The sequence below is a fragment of the Falco peregrinus genome, chromosome 6 (assembly GCF_023634155.1).
Source record: "Falco peregrinus isolate bFalPer1 chromosome 6, bFalPer1.pri, whole genome shotgun sequence".
Taxonomy (NCBI): domain Eukaryota; kingdom Metazoa; phylum Chordata; class Aves; order Falconiformes; family Falconidae; genus Falco; species Falco peregrinus.
The window spans coordinates 11,607,910-11,632,198 of record NC_073726.1 but is presented as its reverse complement, the minus strand read 5'-3'; the positions used below and the strand labels follow the sequence as shown (position 1 = coordinate 11,632,198).

The following is a 24,289-nucleotide window of genomic DNA, read 5'->3' as shown; positions in this document are numbered from 1 at the left end:
CGACACATTTGAGAAGGAGCTGAATTGTCTGGGACCCTTCTGGATGGGAAAGAGGAAGTTTAGTGAGGATGTAATCTGCAAATTCAGGAGTGCTGTGGAAAAGGTATGTCTTTTTGTTAGAAGAAGTAGTAGGGAGATAGCCAGTCCAAAATGAAGAGCATTTTTTCACACATGCCATGCTTAAATTGCAAAACTGCCCATATAGCTTACATGGTGTAAGAAGTGACTGAGAAATTAATGGAAGCAAAGCCTGTGGAGGCATAAAATGCAGAAGTAACACACCTGAGTAGAAAACTCGCTGAAGGCTGATCACTAGAAATTAAGAGTTTGTAACCAGGGAAGTGTTCCTGGATGCCTGTGACAGTCCTACAATCCCCGGGCATACACCACTGAATGCAGTTTGATACAAGACACTAGGTTAGGCAACCCTTCTGCATTATGCAGTGCCACTGCTTTTAGTTTCATCTCAATGCTCCAGCATTTGCACGAATTTTTAGGGTGAGGAGGTATTTGTTTTACCACAAACTGAGAACCAATGTGCTAAGCACTGTAATAAAAAATAATAAGTGGTCTATGCCTTGTAAACTGTATTGTCTGTTTGCGTTATGAAGTAACGTTTTTTCCTCAGCTGTAGGTTTTATTTATTCTAGGTCTGAAATAAAGAAGAAAGAAGAAATACATCTATGTTTCCTGCTCTGAAAATCCCGCTAGGTTGTCTCTCTGAATAGCACAGGACAATCTGCATTCTTGTCCTCTTTACTGAACTTTGCAAAACGTTGTTTAACCACACACAGTAAAGATGAGAAATTCAGAGGCTTGTTTCCATTTTTTGTTCCGCCTCACCAGGGGGGTACTTCGCACTGCCAGCTGACTTTTCCTGGAAAGTTTTTTCATGTCCCACCTCATCCTGCTGGAACGCCTGGACCATGCATTTCCTATGTTCAATAGATGTGACAGGTGAGAGAAGGAGAACCCAGGTGGCCTTCACTTTGACAGCAGACGGTTCAGTTTTGCACTTCTACACTCAAAGTCTCTGAGAAGCAGAATCGCAAGAGGGATAAGGGTCTGACTTTTTACATGCTCTTAGGGGTATACATGAATGACTAAAATTAGGCCTCACCGCATGAATGCAGTCTCTGCAGTTTGTTACTTTTCCCACAATTGCCTAAAATGCTCTGAGAATAATGCAACTAAAAGAAAAAAAAATGCCACACTTCAGTATATCTATACCAATTTACAGTAATATTACTCTAGCACTTTCAAATCCATACCTTGCTTTTATACTTACATGTTATTCTATAAAGACAAACAGCAGCTTTTTCCTCTAGCTGAATCTTGTATTTAAGAGCTATTTAAGCATGCAAAAGTTGTTAACGGGTTGCATGATTACTTATGGACTTGGGCGTGCATACATCACATCTTCTATTTTAGAAAAAAACAACTTTCCTACAGTGTTTTGCAATAGATTAAAAGTCTTTATCATAAACATAACTGTTTGCTAACTGTACCTCCTTCCTCTACTGAAACAAAATAAAAATTCCTACAGACACTGAAAAAAGACCTAGCATTTTATAACTAGAGTAGAGAAATAGTTGCCTCATGGCTGTGCAAGAAATCTTCCTAATGCAGTAGAAAATAATGAACAATGTTAGGATCCACAGCTGTTCTAACATTTTTTATGCCCTAATACTTGTTTGTACCTTGTATCTTATGTTAGGAAAACTTCTGACTGTTGTGACTGTTCAGTTCCTTGCTAAATATTTCTTCAGCATCCCCATATACATGGAATCAAACGTGTATGCCCGCATTTCTGATACTGGCTACTGCCGATTAAGAAAAGTTTTACTGAAGTTTAAGACTACAGTGAGGGAACTGGTGACACAGAAATAGGGGAGCAATGTGAAGATAGTTTTATGTTGCCTCCACCCACAGAACGGTGACCTTAATTTCAAAGCAAGTTGTACTATTTCTTTTTAGAAAAAGACACGTTGGGGTAGATGTTTGGATAAACTGCAAGCGTGAGTGTAGTTAAGTGCTGGAAGGGGCCAGTCAGGGGAATGCTAAGGAACTGGAGTATCCTTTCTGTTCAGAAGTACAGGAATATGTTTCCCTGTGTTGATAAAGAAAACGGGGTTTTTACAGCTCTGCTTTCTTTTATTTTGGTGAAGCTAAAATGACATTATTACTGTGTGTGGGTGAAAATAAGTGCTCGTTATATTTAAAAATTGTTTTAATAAATGTTCAGATATGTAGTTTGCTTGAAAAGGTGACAAGTTGCAGTGTTTTTACTGTGATGAATTCATCTGGATATGGTATTTATTTTAGAATGTGTTTAATTTCTCTGTTGTGTTATTTGGGGCTGAATTAATCTTGGCTTTTAGAGAAAGCCCATTTTATAGATGGATAGATTAGTCAATAGATGAATGAACTGACAATAAAGATGTGTTCCTTAGTCAGGTCTGAAAAATTAAATGGTTCTACAGTCAGTAGTATTGACCAACCCCTTATTTTAATTTAGGAAGGTATGCCATATATTTCCCAGGGGTTTTCCTGATAGCGTGATACACTTAGAATGGCTAAGGAACTGAGCAATAAACAGAAGTTAAGCTATGAGTTATTTTGAAATTATCCTCAAAAATTAAAATTGTGTTAATCATTCTAATCCAAAGTAGAAATTTTCTTAGACACTGATTAAAGCATGCTTTTTCGCACAGAAGTGCTGCTTTCAGAAGAAATGAAATCTTTGAGAGAGTCACGTACATCAGAACGGTTCTGCCTGCCTCTTCTATAATATTGTTGGTTGCTCTTGTAAGACGTAAATGCAATCTGAAATACGTACTGGGAAATCATCTCAGTAAAGTTTTAGCCCAGGACAGCAAAACTAAAGATGTATCTCAAAAACAAAAAGAGAAAAAAGATCTAACCTTTGTGTGTTTTCATTAGTATCTCCCTTAATGTTCAAGGTTTACCAACTCTAAAGGACTTTTCATGTTGAAAGTGCTTTCCAAACACTCACCTACAGCTATTTACTTAAAGACTTCTGTTAAGAAGGTGAAAGGAATGTACTGGGAATGTCTTTCTGTGGAGGCTGACAAGCTTTTTAATGGAAAAGATTCTAAGTTTCCCTTTTCCCTGTTGTTTGAATCTTAAGCAGTAATATTTAAACTCATGAGGTAAGGAATCATCTAAATATATTGTTCATAATTACATCAGCACATTATAAATTTCATTTAATATTTGGCTAATGATGGCATGTTTTTAAATCAACACCAAATATTCTCTGTAATGCTTTCTGAAGTTTGTTTTAAAACAAGCAAATTAGCTATCAGCCTTATATATGTTTTATTAATTTTCTGTGTTGGTGCTACGTGGTTTTACATTATTTTCCAAAATAAATAGTCTATTCAACATGCTTTCTTTTTAAAAGTGCATCAAAAGGTAGTCATGTGGAAACAGTGATTGATTTTAAAAAAATAGTAAGAGCGTATTTAAATACCTCATACTGTATTTCAGAGAGATTCTGATTTTATTAGATTTTAATTTTGCAAAATCAAATCCTAAGAACACCTGCATCTGCCTCTAGTCATAGAACATACTTCCATAATTAAAAAATAATAACAAAACAACCCACAAAAGAGACAGTCCCCGACAACCCAGTAATCAGACAATGACCAAAAATGCTTCTATTCACTTTTCAACCCCTCTGCACAATTCAAATTAGGTGTGAAGTGTACAAAATGACAGCAAAACATTTTAGATTTCTCGGACCTGAGAAATATCTTCCTTAAACCTTGCTTTTTCAACAGACCCTTGCCTGGAATGCTAGCTTTAAACACAACCCGTTTAATCAGGATGGTTAAGATCACCCACTGACAGTATGCTGTTTGACTTCCTCCCAGCCGTATCGCATCGATTCAGCATGATGTTCCTCCCCCAGCTGCAGCTTCCAAGCCACTTCCTTCCAGCCCAGTGTGCGGCAGCCTGTCGAAAGTCAGTGCTTAAAAGATGTAACGTACTTCAGGGTATTTCTAAAGTAACTTCTGTGCCACAGTGTTTGCTGTTATCTTGTTCTGCAGCAATCATGCTGTGGCAGCTGGACTCATGAGAGAAACTGTATAGTTACAATCAGATCGATAAGTTCAGAAGTACACTGTTATCTTTTTCTGCTTGTCTGTAAGAACAACAAAATAGCATGTCTTGCACCTCCACGTACTCTGTTGGCTTGTACAATGATTTCTCATATACGTGCACGACATGTGAAGTGCTCCAGGTAACCCATTTCTGTACTGGCTCATTGTATATTCTGGCAGCACCACACGAATGCAACAAACTGGAATAAACTGTTATATACCCTCGTGTCTAGAATAACGGCTGGTCTTGATGGAACTGGTTAGAAGCATTGGGTGCCTTGAGAGGCACAGGTGAGGATTTATTTTACATTTCTGTCTGATGTGGTTGTCTTAAAGCTCTCCTTGCTAACAGAGGAGCTCTATTAAACAAATATCCATCAGTACAAAGCCTTTGGATAGGAAAAAATAAAGTTCTTGATCCCTTGTTGCTAAAACACCCCCATGTATGAAGTGAAGTCAGTGGAGGCCACGGTGGTGTTTAAGTTGTATGTTTGCAGAGATATTTACTGTACTGGGGCTAATCAAAATTTAATGACCAAAATGTCTGAAATGATTGGCGCCTAGAAAACTTCATCCAAAATTATAAAGCTTGTTTGCCAGTTGTGGCAGGTACACCATCTGCAGCAGCACAGACTAAATCATCTACAGGGCAACACAGAGACAGCTGTAGGTACCCGAGAGCATTGCACTCTTGCTTTATATGTGTACAATAGAGGTGAAAATATTTCTTGTTTGTAGGAGACCTCCATTTGTCTCCCTGCTTCCAAAGAGCATCAGGGGACCGCTGAACCTAGGAGCCACTGGAACAGTCATTCAAAAGTCTGTGGGTGGTCTCAGCAAAGAAACCACTCTGCTAAAGAGAGTGGCGAGAAAGAAAGGTGACGGGATAGGAGAAAACATGGCTTAAGGAATTTAGGGGGTGAATTGGAAGATAAGTGTTTATGGAATGAGTCTAGTTCTATTTTGCTCTTTCAGCTTCTGCAAGTTGGTTTATTTGAAACAGATTTTGCTTCTGAACTTGGAGACAAGTATAAAAAATCCCAGTGCTTGGGGATGACTGTAACGAATTTTCTGATTACGTTGGCCTTTCTCATTTTTTGGACTGTTTTGGGTTCACTTGTGGTATAGAACAGGAGGAAAAATAAAATCAGTACTAGTCTTTGCTACCTACATAATGAGGCCAGGCTAAAGTGAAAGGGAACATGGCAATGGAATAATAATTTACACAAAATAGGAGGAAAGACCTTGTGAAAAGACCTGGGAGGACTGTGACATGCCGGTTCTATATTTGAGGTTTATTGGAACAGAAACGAGAATAATTAACTTTAAAGAACCAAACCAAACCAAATCAAACAGACCAAGCAACCAAAAAACCACAGAGAAAATGCAGAATGCTAGATGTTAGAAATAAAAGGGTTTGTAAATGCTTCTCGCCCCTGCTACATGCCCTTACAGACTGGTCCTGCATATTTGTTGCTCACATTCCAGCAACTCTGGACTGGCTTGCAAGCTTCATACATTCCCACTGCATAGGAAGCTATTTAGGATACATCCTACTGGCCCTGGCGGCCTGGCTGAGGGATCGCTCCTTCCTCTTTGCGCTGTCCTCCCAACCAGCGTGCTTCCCACGCGCTGTCCCTCTCTGCCATGTTTCCTTCTGGTGGAAACCTTTCTGACCTGGTGCTGGGGGTGGAGGGGAAGGGCCTTGCATGGGGAGGGTGTCCCAGCGCGTGGAACAGTTGGTGAGCAGTACAGATACCCTCCATTGCAAACATCATTTGAGCAGGCACGGAGTGGGTAGGATGGAGTCAATGACACTTGTATTCTCAGCTTCTTCCCACTCCCACTGGTCATTTCAATACACTTTCACCTGAATATAAACAGCTAGGAAGAGCTGCTAGTAAAATAGTACTATGCAGCACATAAAGCACATTCAGAGCCCTTCAGCAGACTTGTAGAATGGGAATCATCTAATTTCGACCCCACCCCCCATAAAGATGGACACCTGTAGAGGGATCATAGAGGAATGAAGGTGGGTTAATTAACATTGATAACATACAGCTGTGGGCTGGCTTCAGGGGCGGTGGGTTGGCTGACGTGGATAAGGTGCAGCTGTGGCTGGTTCCTGCTAAGTAGTTAAATAGCTCTAAGGGGCATGGAAGGAAAGCTCTGGATGAAGAGAGAGCTGGGAAAAGGGAGAGAGTGCCCTCGATGTAGGAAAGTCAAGGAGATGGCCCAGGGAGAAGAAGGTGACCTGGATGAGGAGGGGCTGGCTGGAAGAGGAGCATGGAGAAAGAAGACTGGGCAGAGAAGAGGCAAGAAGCAGGGTGGGCTCATCTGAAGAGGATGAAGGGATGGCACAGATGGTAGATGAACTTTTGGAACCTTGTGGGGGATGGGTGGCTGTGCTGGGGCGAGGTGTGGGAACTACTTACTGAAGTTAACCTGGTATGGGATGGTAAAAGCCTTGCTGCAGCTGGCTAGTTTTGATAGTGCTGTGACAGACACCTTCCAGTAGACCAAGTTGCTCCAAGCCCCATCCAACCTGGCCTTGGACATTTGCAGGGATAGGGCAGCCAAAACTTCTCTGAGCAACCTGTTCCAGTGTCTCATTGCCCTTATAGTAAAGAATTTCTTCCTAATAGCTAAGCTAAATCTACCCTCTTTCAGTTTAAGGCCCTTGCCCCTTGTCCTATCACTTCATGCTCATGTCAAAAGCCCCTCCCCAGCTTTCTTGTAGGCCCCCGTTAGGTACTGGAAGGCTGCTGTAAGGTCTCCCCAAAGCCTTCTCTTCTCCAGGCTGAACGACCCCAACTGTCTCAGCCTGTCTTCATAGCAGAGGTGCTCCAGCCCTCTGATTATTTTTGTGACTCTCCTCTGGCCTTGCTCCAACAGGTCCCTGTCCTTCTTCTGTTGGGGGCCCCAAAGCTGACACAGTACTGCAGGTGGGGTCTGGTGAGAGCAGAGTAGAGGGGAAGAATCGTCTCCCTTGACCTGCTGGTTGCACTTTTGATGCAGCCCAGGATAAGATTGGCTTTCTGGGCTGCAGGCGCACATTGCCTAGCCAAGTTGAGCTTCTTATCATCTAACACCCCCAAGCCTATCTCCTCAGGGCTGCTCTCAGCCCAGCCTGCGTTTGTGCTTGGAGTTGCCCTCACCCATGTGCAGGACCTTGCACTTGGTCTTGTTGAACTTCATGAGGTCCACATAGGCCCACCTCTCATGCCTGTAATGGTCCCTCTGGATGGCCTCCCTTCCCTCCAGTGTGTCAACTGCACCACACAGCTTAGTGTCGTTGGCAAACCTGCTGAAGGTGCACTCAGTCCCAGCATCTGTGTCACCAAAAAAGATGTTGCACAGTTCCTGTCCCAGTACAGACACCTGAGGAATGTCACAGGTCACATGGACATTGAGCCGTTGACTGAAACTCTTTGAGTACGACCATCCAGCCAATTCCTTATACACCCAGTGGCCCATCTGTCAAATCCATGCCTCTGCACTTTAGAGAGAAGGAGTATGTGAGCAAGTAGAAAAGTATTTATGCAAATACCTTTCATATGACAAGCCCAGATAATTTAACTGAAAAAGACAGTAAGAAGGATCCGGATCACCTAAGAGAATAGTCACTGTGTTAAAAGACAAGAACGATTCTGTGAGAAGACTGGCCTGTTAAAAAAAGTTTGTAAGAAGAGAGAGGAAGACTTGAGAATGGAAGTTTGAATGTTTTCACCTGAGGTGTGAAGAGGGGCACCATGCCAAAATAAAATATTTACTTAAAATAAAAAACACAAATGCTGTCAGTGGTCATGAGATATTTCACTTTCATTGCAGAATGTTCCTGTTCTGCATTCCCAAAGATAAATGTCCAAGTTCTTGCAGCTTCTCTGGGCAATTTTTTTATGACTGATTCTTATTCAGCCCTGAGCAGTAACCAATGAGTCCGAGTAATCAAATTGGCCACAGAATCCATAAATCTCTGTGTAATCTCAGAATAACTGCTGCAAGGGGGTTATGTCAAGAGTCACTGAACAACTGTAGACAAGAAGCAGCAAAGAATTTACTGGTCTATTTCTTTCTCCTGACATGCAAATTTGCCTTCTAAGCAGGAACCAGTATCTTTGTTAAGACTTTTGTTTTCAGCTGCTTTCTCTTACCCTCATCTGAAGCAACTTTTTGTTTATTATTAACATAAATAGATACTTTTGGTTCATTGTGTTTCATATGCTTAAGATACTAAGAGATGCCTCTGGACAAATAACTCGGTTGGCCCAGATCCTAGTTAAAACTTTAGGGAGGCTGGGGTAGGCTCAGTAGTCTGGCGAGCTGAGTATCAAGCTTTGCCACTGCCTAAAAGGTCCTGTTCCCTTCCTCTCTTTCCATCCTCTCTCACTTGTTTACCAGCATTAGGACCTATTGGACCTCTGCAAGGACTCGGCTCAGAAAGAATCTAAGAAGCACCACCACAAGGTAGGAAGAGAAAAAGGCAAAGAGGAGGCGTAGGGGTAAGGAGGAGACTCTAGAGGGAGGGAAGAGGGGAGCAAGCAAGACCTCCCCCTTTCCATGGCAGGGACTTACTAGACTGGTTGATCTGTTCTTGGAACTGCAGGTCTAGGAGCAGCTCTCTTGGGATAAAATGTCCAGCAAAGACAGCTCTTAACACACTGATAAATTTACAGACTAAGGACCTAAAATGGACTATATATCGACTGTACACATATATGGACTGCAAATCCTGTGATAGAAGAAGTAAATACACTGCTTGTATAGTCCAGATCATTTATTGCTTCTTACATAAGAACAAAATAGTAAAGAAATTGAAAGATAATGAGAAGCAAAACCAAAAGAGGAGTCTCCCATAAAATTCTTTTCCTGTTAACATCAGCTGTTTTGCTTTCCAAGGATTTTCAGAATCTTCTGTGCTAGCCTGCCTTCACTGTGAGCCAAGATCAGAAAGCTGAGCCAAAGTGGGATTAAGACGTGAATCTTTGTTCTCTCGAGTGCTCTGTGGAACAAAATCACAATATCATTAAGGTTTACAGTGTTCTATGAATGGGAAAAGAGGAGACAGACTGGGTTTTTACTATGCTGGGATTAATTTAAACATCAGTATTATCAAATCTTCCAATGTGCAGAGCAGTAATGAAATGTATTTCTCCTGTTTTCTTCACTCTGTGCCATCTTCCCCATTCACTGCTTATAACAGGACCACACACAGGACTGAAGACACTGCAAACTCAACTGCGATCTGGATTGAATTCAGGGTGAAGTAGAAAACTGTGGAGGGTGTGGCTGAGCAGTCTTTCTCCAGCACAGTTTAACTAGATGTTTTGCCTGAATATTTACAGAGTTATTAATGCCTATTGTTCATAAAGCTTTTATCCAATTTTTGAAGTTGGTGAGAACTTATGGCCTTTGGCATAGTTTTTAGTATGCTAGAAAATAAAAAAGAAATTAAAGAGTTGACCATAAACAATGACAATTGGATATGTTTGCACTGTGAAGATGACAGACATGATTACAAGGACTTGACTATCAGTTAATTTAGTAATGAACTGTTTGAGCTTATTTTTCATGTGAGCTCGTTTATCACTGAAATCGTTGCTAGGACACTGTGCTTTGAAATTTGAAACTTGCTCTAGAAAAGAGCAATTGTGAAAAGGTTTTTAAACATATTTTCTCCTTGGCAGCCTCTATATAGTGAAATTATTGCTGCAAAGTGGTTTTATTATATCAAGATCTGATCTTACAAGCCCTTATATCTGGACTTCTCTGTATTCAGAGTTGCAGAACGATTCGTGTTAGATCTCTGACTGAAGTTAAGCATGCATAAAATGGATCTATTCAGCTGGCCTTAAATTCCTGCTAAGTTCCTGTGCCTAATATTTTCTTCTTGGTTAGCTCCTGACAGTTATCTGTCCAGGTCACTACTTTGACCATGGAAATCATTCTTCAGTGGTCACTAGCTTTCACCGCTGAACAAACACAGAGGCTTGTGTAAAGTTGAAGCTGTGCGAATATGAGCCAGGCTGCGTAAAACCCCAGTGAGATGATGAATGGTGCACATTACATGCCTGTTTGGCATATTGGCTAAGTCCTTTCAAATCCTAGTCCCTGGTAATTTTTAGCAAATCTTGTGGCTTTTCTCTCACCTTTTCTGTGTCAGTGTATCTTTAAACACTTACAGTCTATTCTAGATGATGCAGATGGAACTGGGATTCTGGCTGCAAGCACTGGAGATCACTCTTGACAGCCATGGCTGGTTGGTTTTGGCAGAAGCAATCCCTGCAGGACCTTGCCTCATGCAAGAGCAGGACAGCAGCTGGCTGCTCTAGGGAGCATCCAGACAAGCAGGCCTGGGTGAGTTGGAGGAGTAGGGAGGGGTAAATGGGCTAGAGAGTCCTTAATCCATGCAGTGGGAGCGGCCACTGGAAGGAACTGGTCTGGGAATCCCAAATAGGAAATGAATACTAAATTTCTTTTGTATGTCAGAAAGAGGAGGTTTTCAGCTTTCTGCTAAAAATTCTGAAATAGGTATATATACCTCTGAATATAAATACTTAGCTGGATATTTCTGATCTTACAGATAATTGTGTTCTGCAGTTATTTGAGTGTTATGCACTGAAGAATCTTTCTTGTGAGTTTGGGACCCAGGAGGCCTGACTTTTTATCCAATTTATATCCTTTTCCGAAGTGACTATTTAATTAATACCAGGGGAATTAGTCCCCATTTGCAATAGTCCTGGTTTAATTTTTAAAGTGTCAGAATGTGACCAGATAAGTCAGTAGACATGTAAGCCCAGAGAGATGTGGTGGAATTGTGATTCGAAAGATGACGGGAATCATGTTCGTTGTACTCTGTCTGGGATTGAGAAAAGTATTTACAGCTTAAGAAATATGCATTACATGCTATTGTCATGAAAAAACAATCTCACTCCTTGGAACATCTGGGAAAAGCAGACAAACAGAAGGCTGATCCCCAGGAGTATACAGAAGGCAGAATGAGCGATCTGCCTGCCCTCTGCTGATATCCCTTCATCTCTGTTTTTGCAGAATCAGTCTTGCTACAGTAAATGAAAGTAGTCTGCTTGCCCTGAAGACTTGGGGCCCATGAGTGATTTTGAGATTGCAGAAAGGATGAATTGGCTCTGAGACATTGGGGAAAATGTGAGGATAAAGACCTCACTTATGGGCTTGGAAAGGGGAAAATTATGTTGGGCTGGAGGGAGAGCATGGTTACTTGCTGTGCTGAAGGTAACGGAGGGAGCAGGGGGTGGGGACAGAGAGGATCAGTTTACTCTAGTGTGGGACTCTCCAAGGGGGTACGACCTTCCACATCATGAAATGACAATTAATCCAAATCTTTATAAACTGGTTTTAATCAAGTCTTCTAGCAATAGCACGTAAAGCTCTGACTAAAATCCCCTCACTAAGAATCTGAGAGAAGTTAACAACCATGCAAATGCCACCCACGCAGCTGGTGGTTATGGGCCCAGAAATCGGGGCATGCCAAAAACCACAGGACAATATCTTAAACAATATAGCGCCTCTGCTATGCTGCCCTCCTCTGCCGATGGGGTTAGTGTGGTTCCCGAGCTGGCTGTAGTGTCTCTGCAATCCTCCTTTGAATGCGCTGCCTCCCTGGATACCCCTCTCTGTCGTATGGCAGAGACCTACCCCACAGCCAGCGGCAAGGAACCCATGGGTTTCCAGTTTCCACTAGCTAGTTGTTGGCTTGCGAGAAGCTTTGCAGTACGGGCTGACGGGAGCGATGCCTGAGGATATGAACTGGTGTACTGGGAATGAGGGAGCATGAGCAACATGTCTCCAGAGAGTGGAGATGCGAGTTTGTGTGGACGGCAAACATCTATCATGGTGGGGTACAGGCAAGTGTGGTACTCCTTTCCTGCATGGGATAAATTAGGAATTGAATTTAGACAACTACAGCCCCAGAACAGAAAATTAAGATGCAGTGCATGTGACAGCTGAGGTTTTGCAAGAGGTATTGAATCACTTCTATGGAATTTTTCTGTGTGCAAATTGAAGGGTTTGGTTTTGGGGGAAAAAAAAAAAAAGATTTGAAAGCTGACTAAACACCAACAGTTCAGACAAATACATACTCTGTTCTTCATTGTTGTATATAGGCCTCTAACTTGCTAATGCTGCTGTTGAATTGTGCAGATTGCCTCAAAGTTATAACAACACTCATTTCCTATATATGAGGCAGTGTAGGAAGAACTCTTTTTGAAAAGTCACAGAGGATTGAGGATGAAATAGATGACTTTGTATACAGATATCTTTAGCTAAAAGAACTTGATTATAGGAGAAGTTTTAGTCTATAAAGGTAACAGAGTTTGTCAACTGTTCCCATCTGTCTCGTCCCTGTCCTGTGTCAGCAGGGGGAAGTAGTAACTAAGACCTTCTGTGGCTTAGATGCTAAGTGCTTTCATTGGAGTATTTTTGTCCGCCCTCCTTTCTTTCCCTTTTTGACATCAGTAGGAAGTTTTATTTATACACTGCTATGAGATATCTACTACGGAAAATTACTGACAACTGCTTTGTCAGTGACGCTGATGTCCAAGAAAATCTGCTTCCTTTTACAACATTTTTGTTAATCTGGATTAAAATATTGCAGGTGCTGCTCAGATTTCTACTGCCTGGAAGTTATTAATATTGTTTCAATTAGACTGATTGCTGTAACAGCAGTTTTCTAAAAATTGCAGTGATGGTGGCTTCAAGGCATGCGGTGTGAGCAAGGACAACTCTTGTTCCCCATCCAGACCTCAGGCTGTCTCCAAACGCCGTGCCTGCTCAGAGCAGAGCTAGTTTAGCCCCACCCTCTGAGCAGTCCAGCCTTTATTTATATGAAATCTGTGGTCCAACTGGCTTCAGATGGCGTGTGTATGTGCGTGTGCCTGCCTTCTGAGTGTGCGAGACGAGCTGGGATCATGAGCCAGGGTTGTTCCAAGTGGTTTTAATCAGCAGCCCATTAGAGGAGAATGGAAAACTTCTAACAGGATAAGAACCGAGTAAGTAAACCTAACTTTGAACTTGCAATCTGGACAAAACAAATGCAAATGAAAATCTTCATAGTCTGTCAGTTTTCAGATAAATGATCACTTTCAGAGAGAAAGCTGTGCATGCTGACAGGAAGGAGGCAATTTAAAAGGACTGGAATGAAGGAAACTGTAAAAACAAAGTGGGAATTGAGAATGCAAGAGAGAAAAAAATAGCAAATGATTGTTCACGAAGTTGGTACACTCTCTTATTCTTTTCAGCTGTGGACAGGACGTGTTAAACTTTAACCTCTTGCTTTCTTGAATGCTGTTTTGCGACTGAGTAGTTCCTTCTGAAAAAGGAGTGAAGATTTCTGCTCCTCACCTGTCTGCTGGCAGGTCTGTTCTCCTGAGAGCATGGTGTGGAAGAGCTCGCCACGGCTCCTTGCAGAACGCCCCATGGCATGCTGCTGGTTGCCATTTCTCACTTCTTGTTTTTTCACAGGTTGCTCCTGTAACCCCATGGGAGGTTACTTCCCAAATCTTTGCTCCTCTGGAACTCGTGACTTCTTGCCAGGCACCAGGAAAGTGTTCAGCAGCAGAAATGGGGAAAAGTCTCTCTAATTTTGGGTAAAGCGTGCCTTGGACTGTTTTAGCCTGGCAAGACGTGGCTCCTTGGACTGCACCTGCAATGTGGCGAAGGGCGAAGTGAGGACGGCAAAGAGGCCATGGTTTGTGGGCAAGTCCCCAGGTGCCGCAGGCTTTGTCGCCCTCGTCCCTTCCTTCTGGCCTTAGTGGTGGCCATCTGTCTGTTCTGCCAGACCCTGACTCCTCTCATGACCAGCAGCATCCTTTCGGCAGTGGTTAATGGGGTTGCACCCAACAAACTGACTAAAACACAGCAAGGAAGATACAAGGTCTCCCCAAGCAACACTCACTGCTTCCTCCCTGGCATTAATTCACAGACAGTGAAAAAGGTAAGTCAGCTGGAGCAGAGTGCTGAGCAATAATTAGCAAAGCAAGGGGTAGCGAGTCTGGCAGGATCATCTGAGTCCAGCTAAAATTAGCTGAAGCTTGGAAGTCTGAGATCTGTATACAAACAAATGGATGATCTAATGACAGTGGCATATGTGCAAGCACATCTCCGTTACCAGCTCCTCAGTGTGGTGTTATTAACACAGGAATCCTGAAATCTGACTGTAACATGGCATTGCTTTGTGACTCCAGGGAGATTTCAGTTTGTTGCACAGACCATATTTTATTTTGGCTTTAGGAATCAGTTCAGAGGCTTTACAGTACAGGCACATAAATCAGGAGCCAGTGGGGTTTCATGGAAGTGACTGAGGCTGTTAATTTAGCACCAGGACTGCAGCTGCCCTGTGTTAGTTATCTGCTGGTCAGTTTTGAATTTTGCTGGGATTCTGCCGAGAAGCTGAATTTGACTGCATTTACTTTAAAAAAAACCCCAACACTTTTCACATTTTCAAATCACACTATTTACTTTGGAATCTTTGTCCCACAGTTTTTACTTTGTCCTTAGGTTACCTGACCTCATGTTTATTTTGTGTAAGTTTCCTAGTCTGGGTGTTAAAACCTAACAAACGTAGACACCGTTAGTTGGAAAATGTGGTTTATTAAATGGTCCGGAATGAGGTAGTTATTTTTGCTCTGAAATGTGATCAGCACTAGCACAAATGTTTCAGGTTTTCTTCAGTTCTATAGAAGGCTGCTAATAATGCAGCAGACATTGCACTATGTAATCGTCATTATGCTGACATTTTATATACAACTGTATATAAACAACAATAAACATTAATCTGTGACTTCAGGGATTATGGACAGCATCCACATAAAGCAGTTTAAATTTAAAAAATAAATTTAGAAGGCTGCTGCTTTGATTAGACAGGGTTCACAGTCTGAAAGGTCAGCAATATTGATTTTAGGAGAGCAGTTGTAAAGTGCATCTTCTGCAACAATCAAAAACAGGTATGTGAAATAACTTCAGCATGAACTCTTTAACCTTAAGTCTTAAAAAATGGGTTTTTTTCTTGTGAAAGTCAGAGAGATTTATCTTATCAGTTACAGAAATCTACTCCATGCCACATGCGTCATAATTTTATATTTTAATGACCTTTTAGTACACTAGGTACCCAGATTTGGATTTGTTCCACAATGTGACCTGCGTAATTACAATTTAAAGGAAAATAAGCATAGCTGACAGATGCAGGTTGCATTGTGTTACAGCTTTCAACACTTACAGCCCATTCCTTTTTACTCATTGCTATTGTAATGGCAAAGAACATCTCGTATCTTACCTTGGGCTACTTAAAGTCTGTAAGAACTGGTGAAATAATGGCAAAGTTTCGCTAGTATGCTGTTAGGCTGAAAATATCTGTAATTTCTTTCCCAATTTTCTTGAGAGAAATGCAGATTGACATTGAACTTGGTGTGCTGGGTGTTTGAAATGAGAAGGAAGCTTCTGTTTTTACAATATGCTGTACTTACTACCCTCCACCATACGTGGCTGGATGTGACTGTCACACACACATGCTGAACCTATAGTACAGATGTAAATGCATATGTTAACCCTTATAGGTATGTTTTCCAGGGCTGTGCTACTCCAACACATTCCTCTTCAACTTCTGAAGACCACCCATAGCTGGCTCACTATTTGTCTTGAAAGTTTCCTCTAAAGCATGATGAACAAAATGTCTTGCACATGTTGGGATGTTACTTTTAAGTTGCTCTCTGTTTCCAGAGAATACTCTGCTGGTTGTGTGGGCTGAAAAATAATTTCAGGGGACAGTAAAGACAAACTTCTCCAAAAATCTCTACCGCTTTGCTTTGAAAGTGTGTTCTTGGACTGTGTGTTTTCACCCACTGCTTGTTCAGATAGCTGGATGTTATCTTGCCTGATTTTATTGGGTACCCAGTAACACCTAAGACAGATGCCATGGCTGAAACTTTCCACTGTTTTATTTTATAGTCATATGCCCACCCACAGTAGCTAGTTTGGAAACAAGTTTTCATTAAAGCTCTGATTTAAATCTTCATATATGAATATAGAAAAATACTTCAAAATATAGTCCAAATTATTAACATTTTAATTAACTAGTCATACATGTATTCTTATTCTATAAATAGTCCAGCAAGCAAATTTATTAAAAAGCATCTATTGTGCACTTAGTGACTTAAAGCAAACACTGCAACATGACTTATGAAATCAAAGTTCATGAATAAATTTTAAGGAAAAGTAGACCCTGCTGGTGATAATATTCTTTAGATAACACCCAGTGTTCCTGGGTTTAAAGCCGTAGTATCTGTCACAATGCAGAACCTCTTCTGACTGGGTAGGGGCAGTTTAATTCTTGCTTCCTTCAGAGAAACAATCAGTATTGTGTTGAGCCTGCAGTGAGAATTTGGTTCTGATTGTTATTGCGTAAGCAAAATCCCCTTGCAAAGTCTGATAATTTCTTCATTTAGAGTATGCATAGCACAATGTGCCTAAAAAAAGCTGGCACCTTTTATGAGCCATTGGGAGAAGCCCAGGGAGAGATCTGAGGAAAAGTGCAGCTTTGCCACTGCATCTTTGATTGCAAGATTTGTCTCATTTTGGAAGGGAAAGTTCCAGACAAATGCAGTAAAAGCATGGGGCTGGAAGTTGCCAGTTCCGTCTGTAAATATGTCTTTAACTACATGCAGGTTTCCCTGGGACAGAGCCATTACTGTCAGGCACATAGTACAAACTGTCTTTTTTTTAAATTGCAAAATTGCAGATTTCATTCATAGCCTGGAAAACTTGACAGAGCTCATAGTGCTTCTCTCTCAGGTATCACACGTTAGAGGAGTTTTAAAAGCTTTTGGAGAGCTGGTCCTATAGACTTATTTTCACATGAACAAAGGTCAACGTTTTCTAATATAAAATTAAGTGTTAGTATCCGTAGCATGAAAAATAGAAGGCTTATTTCTGAATCTCCAACATTAAAGGCATTAGAGGGTGATATCACATCCAGCAGCAGGCTGTCTTCAGGTTTAGCCAAGCATGGTTACCTCCTGCATAATGAAATATTTGCAAATATGTATAGTAAGGAGTTGGTACTGTAGCATCAAAACTGGAATAGGTATCACAAAAAAAGCCCGTACAAGCCCTCTGTGTATGTTTTCCTGGCATGGTTTTGTGACAGAAATACTTTGGTACCAGCCAGATGTAGAACTGTTACTCATCTGAAATAATCTATCCCTGCTTCTCAGCCAGTTTTGAGAAGAGCTAATTAGCTGGTTACGCTTTGTTTCCGCTCTCTGAATTAGTTTTGCCAGAGCCAGCTTAGGTGTGTCTGCGCAGCAGTGCATTTTGCTCAGGTAGCCATAGTACCTCTGCTGTTGGGAAGAAGCAGTGATACAGTATTGTTCATGTGGTAGGCACTGTTTCAGCATACTAGCTCTCTAATGATGGCCAATGTATAAAAAATTTTAGGTTTTTAAATGTTAAAATGGGTCTTGAAGGAGATTATTTCCTGTATAATCACAAAAGCCATGCTTCACATCTCCTGTCCACTTAAGGCCAGCTGGGAAAAGAAAATCAACAAGATGTGCAGCTGATTATATGAGAATTTAACGAGTGGGTGAGGCTGGCATCTTAATAAATGAAGTATAACAGTTATGGTGAAAAAAGCTGTCTTAAATCCCAGGGTCCTCAATCTGTCACTTATCTTTGGTATAAAAGTTGTATCTCCAAAAGGAGGTATAATGAGGTGAGCAAACAGGAAGAATGAGAAAAGTTTATTTTTATGATTTCATTCTAACAATTAGGATAGGATATAATTTACTGGGAGTGGACAGTATGAAAGATGCAAGATAATGAGACCTTGATGTGGCCATACCTGTGATACCATATAGAAAAAGAAAAAAGGGGGGGGGGGGGAAGGGAAGAAAAAAAAAATTAAGAGAAATACCATGTTTTAATCCTAAAATCTGGAGGAAGGTCCAGTTGAACATCTTGCACAGGTTACAGGCCCAGGTACCTATATTTGAAAATTGGGAGTAAAATTACTGAAAAGCTGAGAAATTGTAACTAGAACTTTAGGACTCTGGACATCCAGAGTGGAATCATTCTCTCTTTACTTGAGTGCTCCACTGTATCTCATCAGAGCCAGAAAGCTGGACTTCATAGTCAATGGAAATAACACAAAATTCATCATGACTTAATGCAGACATTTAAAACAAATCTGATTAACCTCACCCTCTGTAGGCATATACTGGGGGTGTGTGTGTGTGTGTTGTTGATTTTTTTGGATGGAATGTACTTCTTTCAGGCAGAATAAGCAGGGAATGAAGTAGGCAGGAGAGGAGTATCATGGAAGAAGGCACAGGGAAAAGAGGCAGATGTGCAAAGTAGAGTGGGGGAACTATGGCTACAAAGTATGGTATCCTCAGAAGGTACAGAAGAGATTGTGTACAGAGAGGGCTGGATTTGTGCAGGGGAAGAGAAAGGGATATGGGAATGGAAATGGAGAGAAAAGAAGACAAAGCTAGTGGGAACTTTTGAAATGCAAATATGTGAAAAGGGAGAAATTAAGCTAGGTGATAGAATGAGAAGGGGTGATTTTTGCTATTATGCAGAAATGGAGTGTGGTGAGAGCTCTGGATTAAAAAAAGATTACATTATGCATAAGAAGGTTTGATACTTTTAAAAGTAAATTTAATCTTCAAAGGATATTTATTTTATAGAATACAGTAGGGCGATGAGCACTCTTCTCACAAAAGAACAAAGAAGTTTGCTAGTATGAAACCTCTGTCAATAGAAAGTAATCGACAGATGGTATGGTATCAGCAACTGGTTTCCTTGGAATGATACCACATTCACGTTGCACCCTATGAAAGCGGGACAATTTTTTTCTCCTTTTCAATGTAAAATGCAAAAGGCAGTGAGGAAATGGCTATTTTTACTGCACAGATAGCTAGAGATATTTTGGTGATAAAGGGCAAGGCTACTGTGGTAGCAACCAGGAAAAGGGGGCTGGGTGGAGACTTCGCAGGAAAGGAATTCGAGAAGGGTGCATCAGCAGCAAATGGGAAATGGAGGCAGAATGTAACTCATGCACTTCATTGGAACCCTTTCCTCAAAAGTAGCTGTTTTGATAAGATGCTAGGATTGGCTTATCGTCTGTTCTCGAGACAAGGCAGTTGGTACTGTGAACTACATGCAAACATAAAGCAAAGGCATTTTGATAAAACAGGTCTGTACTTCCAGCTCAGAGTGCTGGTGATGACTATGCAAATAACTCCAGTTTTACTCTTGCATTTATGAAGTCATCAGAAACCAGCCATCAAAGTAGTGCCAATAATCTAGTTGCTTGTTCTGTACTTATTCAGCAAACAATTGGATGCAGAATTACATTCCAACCATTTCAGTCTACAACGCAGTCTTTTCTGATTAGCAAATAAACATAAAGCCAACACATTTAAATATACTCCAGAAAGTGAAACAGGAAATTAACTTCTCTGTTACTTCTTGATACAGGAGCTATGTGTACTTCAAATATAACTGTAGTATGAACAACTTACTATTTCTATGAACTTTTATGCAAACATGAAAAAGAATTTAAAAGTCACATTTGGAATTAATAAAGGCCTGCACAGTCCTGTAAATGAACGACTTGGGACATTAGAACCACATGCTATATTTTTATTTTCCCTTTTTGTATGAATGCTGTTTAATATTAGTGTGGTAGTTTCTAGGAGTCCCACTCGAGGATTTTTTGTAATGTTATTGTGCAAGGTGGTATCCAGCAGCAAAGGTAGATCGACACTTTCTTTGCAGGCTAAATGGGAGTCTAGGCAGTTCAGTGCCTGTGAATACTGCTAGTAGTGCCAGTGTTGTTTGTATAAGGCTGGTGCTCTTTCATGGTATTTCTGTTGCACTCTCCTTTCATACAAAGGCCTTTCGGTTTGCACAGAGGTTCATATATCTCTTTTGCCGCAGCCCAGTACCTACAGAAAGCAGTGGGGTTGAAGTAAGCTGCAGTCAAGTTACTGAAGCTATTGGGCAAGACGCTAACAGTCTTGGCTAACTTGCTATAAAAGAGTAACAATGAAGCAACGAAGGGACTAACACCACCAGAACCGGGTAGCTGAAAAGATTATTCACAGGTTTTGAGTTCTTTCCTGAGAGGAGCTTAGGCAGACATGAGTCGGGCCATTATGTTAGAAAGAAGAATTTTATTTCTGCAGTTGAAGTGATGGTCAATGAAATTCTATGGCAACAGTTCAAACTGTATATTTGCTTCCTTGCCAGGCAGAGACAATGCATCAATATTTATGGAATTATGCAATCTTCTTGGAATCTGAAAAAATGCCAAAGAACTGTTTTTCTCTCCTCAGCTTGAAATATCTTTGCTATTTTCTTGGCCAAAACAACAACAGTAATTATATATTATAAAATTCAGTTACTGACCAAGTTTTGGATTTTTGAAACAACCCAGAAATTCCATACATCAGAGGAAAGTTTCAGAGACTAATACAATCAGTTATATCTTAGGCATTCATAACCTAGAATTAGATAACTGATTAGAAAATTAGGAAAATGTCAACACATTTTCTCTGTAACAGAGAACTTCACAGCTATGTGGAACTTGTAGACCGACAGAACTAAGAATTGCAACGCAGATAATAGATATCTATTTTCAGTTGGACAAGGATGGTTACGTAATTCTTGAGCTTTCATATATAAACTGGGTTGCTTATCTTGTTTGTTAAAACCCCAGAGGAATATACATTGATTTGATATTTTTTTTTTAAAAATCCATAATTTTGTGAGTCTTGATTTGTTTTTGTTTTGCATATTATTTTATAAATGGAAAACAAAACTTAAAAAAAATCATTTTTATGCAGTTTTATTCAGTTTTCAGCCCATTGTGGTTTGTTTAGACCAGTTGTTAAGGCTGTGGATCATTAGTGTAACTGCCTGTTGCTCTAAAGTAAGGTCAGTGACTCAGCTAAGTGCAATTGTTTGCAAGCTGTAAGAGCAGGTATACCATGTCAAAGCTGACATAGGCCTCATCCTAAATCTTATGGGAAATCTCAGCTCTGCTGTAAAGCCTCATTAATTTCTGTGGAAACAGTCACACTAATCTCTAGGTAAGACATGGGCCACAGATGTTCTTTACTAATCCCTTTCACGTAAGGTGTATTGAATCTCTAATAAACTGACCTGCTAACAAACAGCCTGAAACTTCAGACTGGGGAAGAGCTAAAAAAATAGTTGGGACGTGAAAACATTTGACCATTTAACAATTATTCACAGAGTCAAAGTCTTATGGATCCTTTTTTTTTTTTTTAATCTAAGACTGCTGTACATTAAAGTTATAGGAATGCAAAAATACAATCAGAACCATAAAACATCAAAATATGTGAACAGCTTATTTTCAGCTATTGCACTCTGCTTCTTTTATACCGGCTCTCTGCTCAGACTGCATTTTTATGATTGAGAAACATTTTATTAAAGCCAGCAGACTCTTCAAGTGTATAAACATGGCTGCTATTGCTATAATATTGGAAATTCTGAAAAACATCCAGTAGTAACTAGATCAGCATGGCCAGTGATGTAAGGCATTTTATATAGAGCTTTGGAAAAAATTATGGAATCACTTGCTGCAAGTTTGCAGTTGGCCAGAATTTTTAAAAATTCTGTGTAGTTAATGTGTAGTTTAAAACAAACAAAAAAAACCAAATCCACCCTCCAGTGCACTGGCTTGGCAAGAAAACAGAGAGGACACATTGCATCTTGTAACCTGTACTGCAAATAGCTCTGAAAGGAAAGGGCAGAAGAAATAAATCTGGCAACAGAACACATGGATCTCAAGCAAGCACCGTAAAAGGTTTTGAGCTACTTCATATTATTTAATAGTACCAGATTAGACACCAGGTCAAGCTGTTAAATTTAGGACTCTGAATTGTCTCCGTGTCCCAGAGTTCCCATCGTGGCTTTTTGGGATAAGCTGTGGCTAAAATCGCCTCACGTCTAGCGCCTGGGTGGTGGGATCAGGTGATTGTGTCCCTAGCCAGGCCTGTGCCAGGAGGCCTCGGACACTGGCAGCCTGAAGGATTTTTGGGTGTCTCTGGGCTGTGTGTCCCAAGGAAAGGCCTCTGGAGCAGCTGGTGGTGTGCTCTGTGTGTGAGGGCCATCGCAAGCCTGTGCAAGTCACCCAGTGGGAGACAGCTGCTGCAAGGGCCCCGTGGAATCTCCCAGGGCTGTTTAACTTTGTGGAAGTGACCTAGGTTACTGCCACCACTTGAACTTCCTGTTTCTTTTTGTTTGTTGTGCTATTATCAGTGTACTCTTGAATATTTGCCATTGCCAAACTAAAGCATTGTAAACATTTCTGCTAATTCCTGGGGAACTGGGGAAGATGCCATCTGCATCAGTGTTCACGTGGAGGCGGGAGGGAGAGCTTCTTTCCCCCTGGGAAATCCTGTTGCAGACAGGCTGGCACAGGCTGACCCCGTGGGGTGCTTGGGGTCCTTGGGACACCGCAAGGCCAGGTGGTTCCTGTCCCCCCGTGCATTCCCAGCCAGGCAGAAGGAGCGTCGGGGGGCACAGCTCGGCCCTCAGGCCCAGCTGGCACCCAGGGCCGCCGAGGCCAGTTGCGCCAGGCGTGGGCTGTGAGGCGGCGGCCAGGCCGGGGTGAGCCCTGGGAGAGCTGTCCTTGGAGTACTGCCCACAGCGGGAAATAAAGTCACTGCTGGGCATTTGAGACAGAAGCTTTCAAGGTTTGTTTGAAGCAAAACACTTAAGGAGTGACACTGCAGGAGGCTTTGCTTTCGTGAAGGTGTATTTTGGTAGCACGATGAAAGTGTGGTAACTGCTAGTGAGGAAGGGCGTGCACAAAGTGCTGCCAGGTCTGGGGCAGGACCCTCACAGCAGGCAGCAAGTGCCCTCAGCCTCGCTGGGAGGAATGGGAGAGGGACAAGCCATAATCACCATCTAAAACCAAACAGGAGTGTGTCCTGGGCTGCAGCCCCTCTGTGTTCCTTACATGTCCTCAGTTCACCCCATGACACTGGGCCTTGCAGCACATGTGGGATGGAAAATTGGATTTCCTCACAAAACAAAGCGAGAGAGGTCTCTATCTATCTTCCAAGTTTCTTTCCTGATGCAAGTGAAAGTGGGAAGCATCTGGCTGGACTGCTTGGAAGAGGAGGGAGAGGGAGAACAGGAAGGGGGCTGTGGCAAGGGCTGGCTTTAGGAACAGGGAGGGAGGGAGGGAAATGGAGAGGAAGGGCTGCCAGCAGCTGCTGGCGCTGCAGGAGAGCAGGAAAGAGCAAAGATAAGAGGAGACAAAGGAGGGGCGAAAGCAGAAAGGGAAAAAATGGTGGGTCCCGTGTTGGGGAAGAGCGATCAGAGACACTCTGACACTATGCTTTCTGCCTGATTAATGTGTTTTAAAAACACTGGGACACCGGGAAGGACACCTGGCAGGTTACCTAACACGGTTCCTGTGACTTCACCCTGTGCTATTTGCGCTTCTTCCAGCCAGCATGTGATCAACCTTTACTTGAATGTCCTAGGGTCTAAAGTGGTTTTGGGTTGAACATTTAGCAAATATATACGGAAGACTGACAGCATTATATTAAGGTATTTTTCAGGGTCTCCACATTGATGATGCTAACCCTTTCCATGAAGGATATCTGCTCTGAGAGCGTAAGCAAATGTGGCATTAGAGGCTCAGGGCTCTGAAATAATTTGTGCTCCTCACTGCTGCAGAGAAGCTTATGCTTCAGCCAAACATAATCTACAACTGCATCCTGCAGCTGGGGAACAGACTGCTGAGAAGAGGGACTTTATCACTAGATCCCAGGCCTATAAACAACTGGACACATCTTGAATGACATTTGTTTATATCAGCATATCTATCTCTTTTCAGTGTGGTCTACTATGCACGAAATGGTGGTGCCTTGTTTGTGTAGCACTTCCTATCTCCAATGATAATCTTACTAAAATTAGAATTTATGGAATAACTTAGTTTTTACTGTTAACTACTGCTAGGCTGAAATTCATGAACTTGCCAAGAACTGATTTTATGTCCTGAATTTAATCCCTTACAGGCACATATGTTTCAATGCTAAAGACAAATACTTTTCACCAAAAGAAAATCTTGTCTGTTAAGG

The 24,289-nt window shown here is 41.5% G+C and overlaps 1 protein-coding gene across 2 annotated transcripts in view; it reads left to right on the top strand.

The window, feature by feature from the left end:
- The first annotated feature begins 12,801 nt into the window (after positions 1-12,801).
- CPED1 (cadherin like and PC-esterase domain containing 1) overlaps positions 12,802-24,289 on the top strand; it is a 155,061-nt gene continuing 143,573 nt past the window's right edge. Inside the window, exons 1-2 of one of the 2 annotated variants that reach the window (XM_027794017.2) lie at positions 12,802-13,156; positions 13,629-14,100. In XM_027794017.2, the coding sequence (XP_027649818.2) occupies positions 13,852-14,100 (249 nt within the window). In that variant the 5' untranslated portion in view covers positions 12,802-13,156; positions 13,629-13,851. Of the gene's footprint in view, positions 13,157-13,209; positions 13,523-13,628; positions 14,101-24,289 lie in introns of those variants that run through there. The other variant, XM_055808831.1, reaches the window with a different exon arrangement.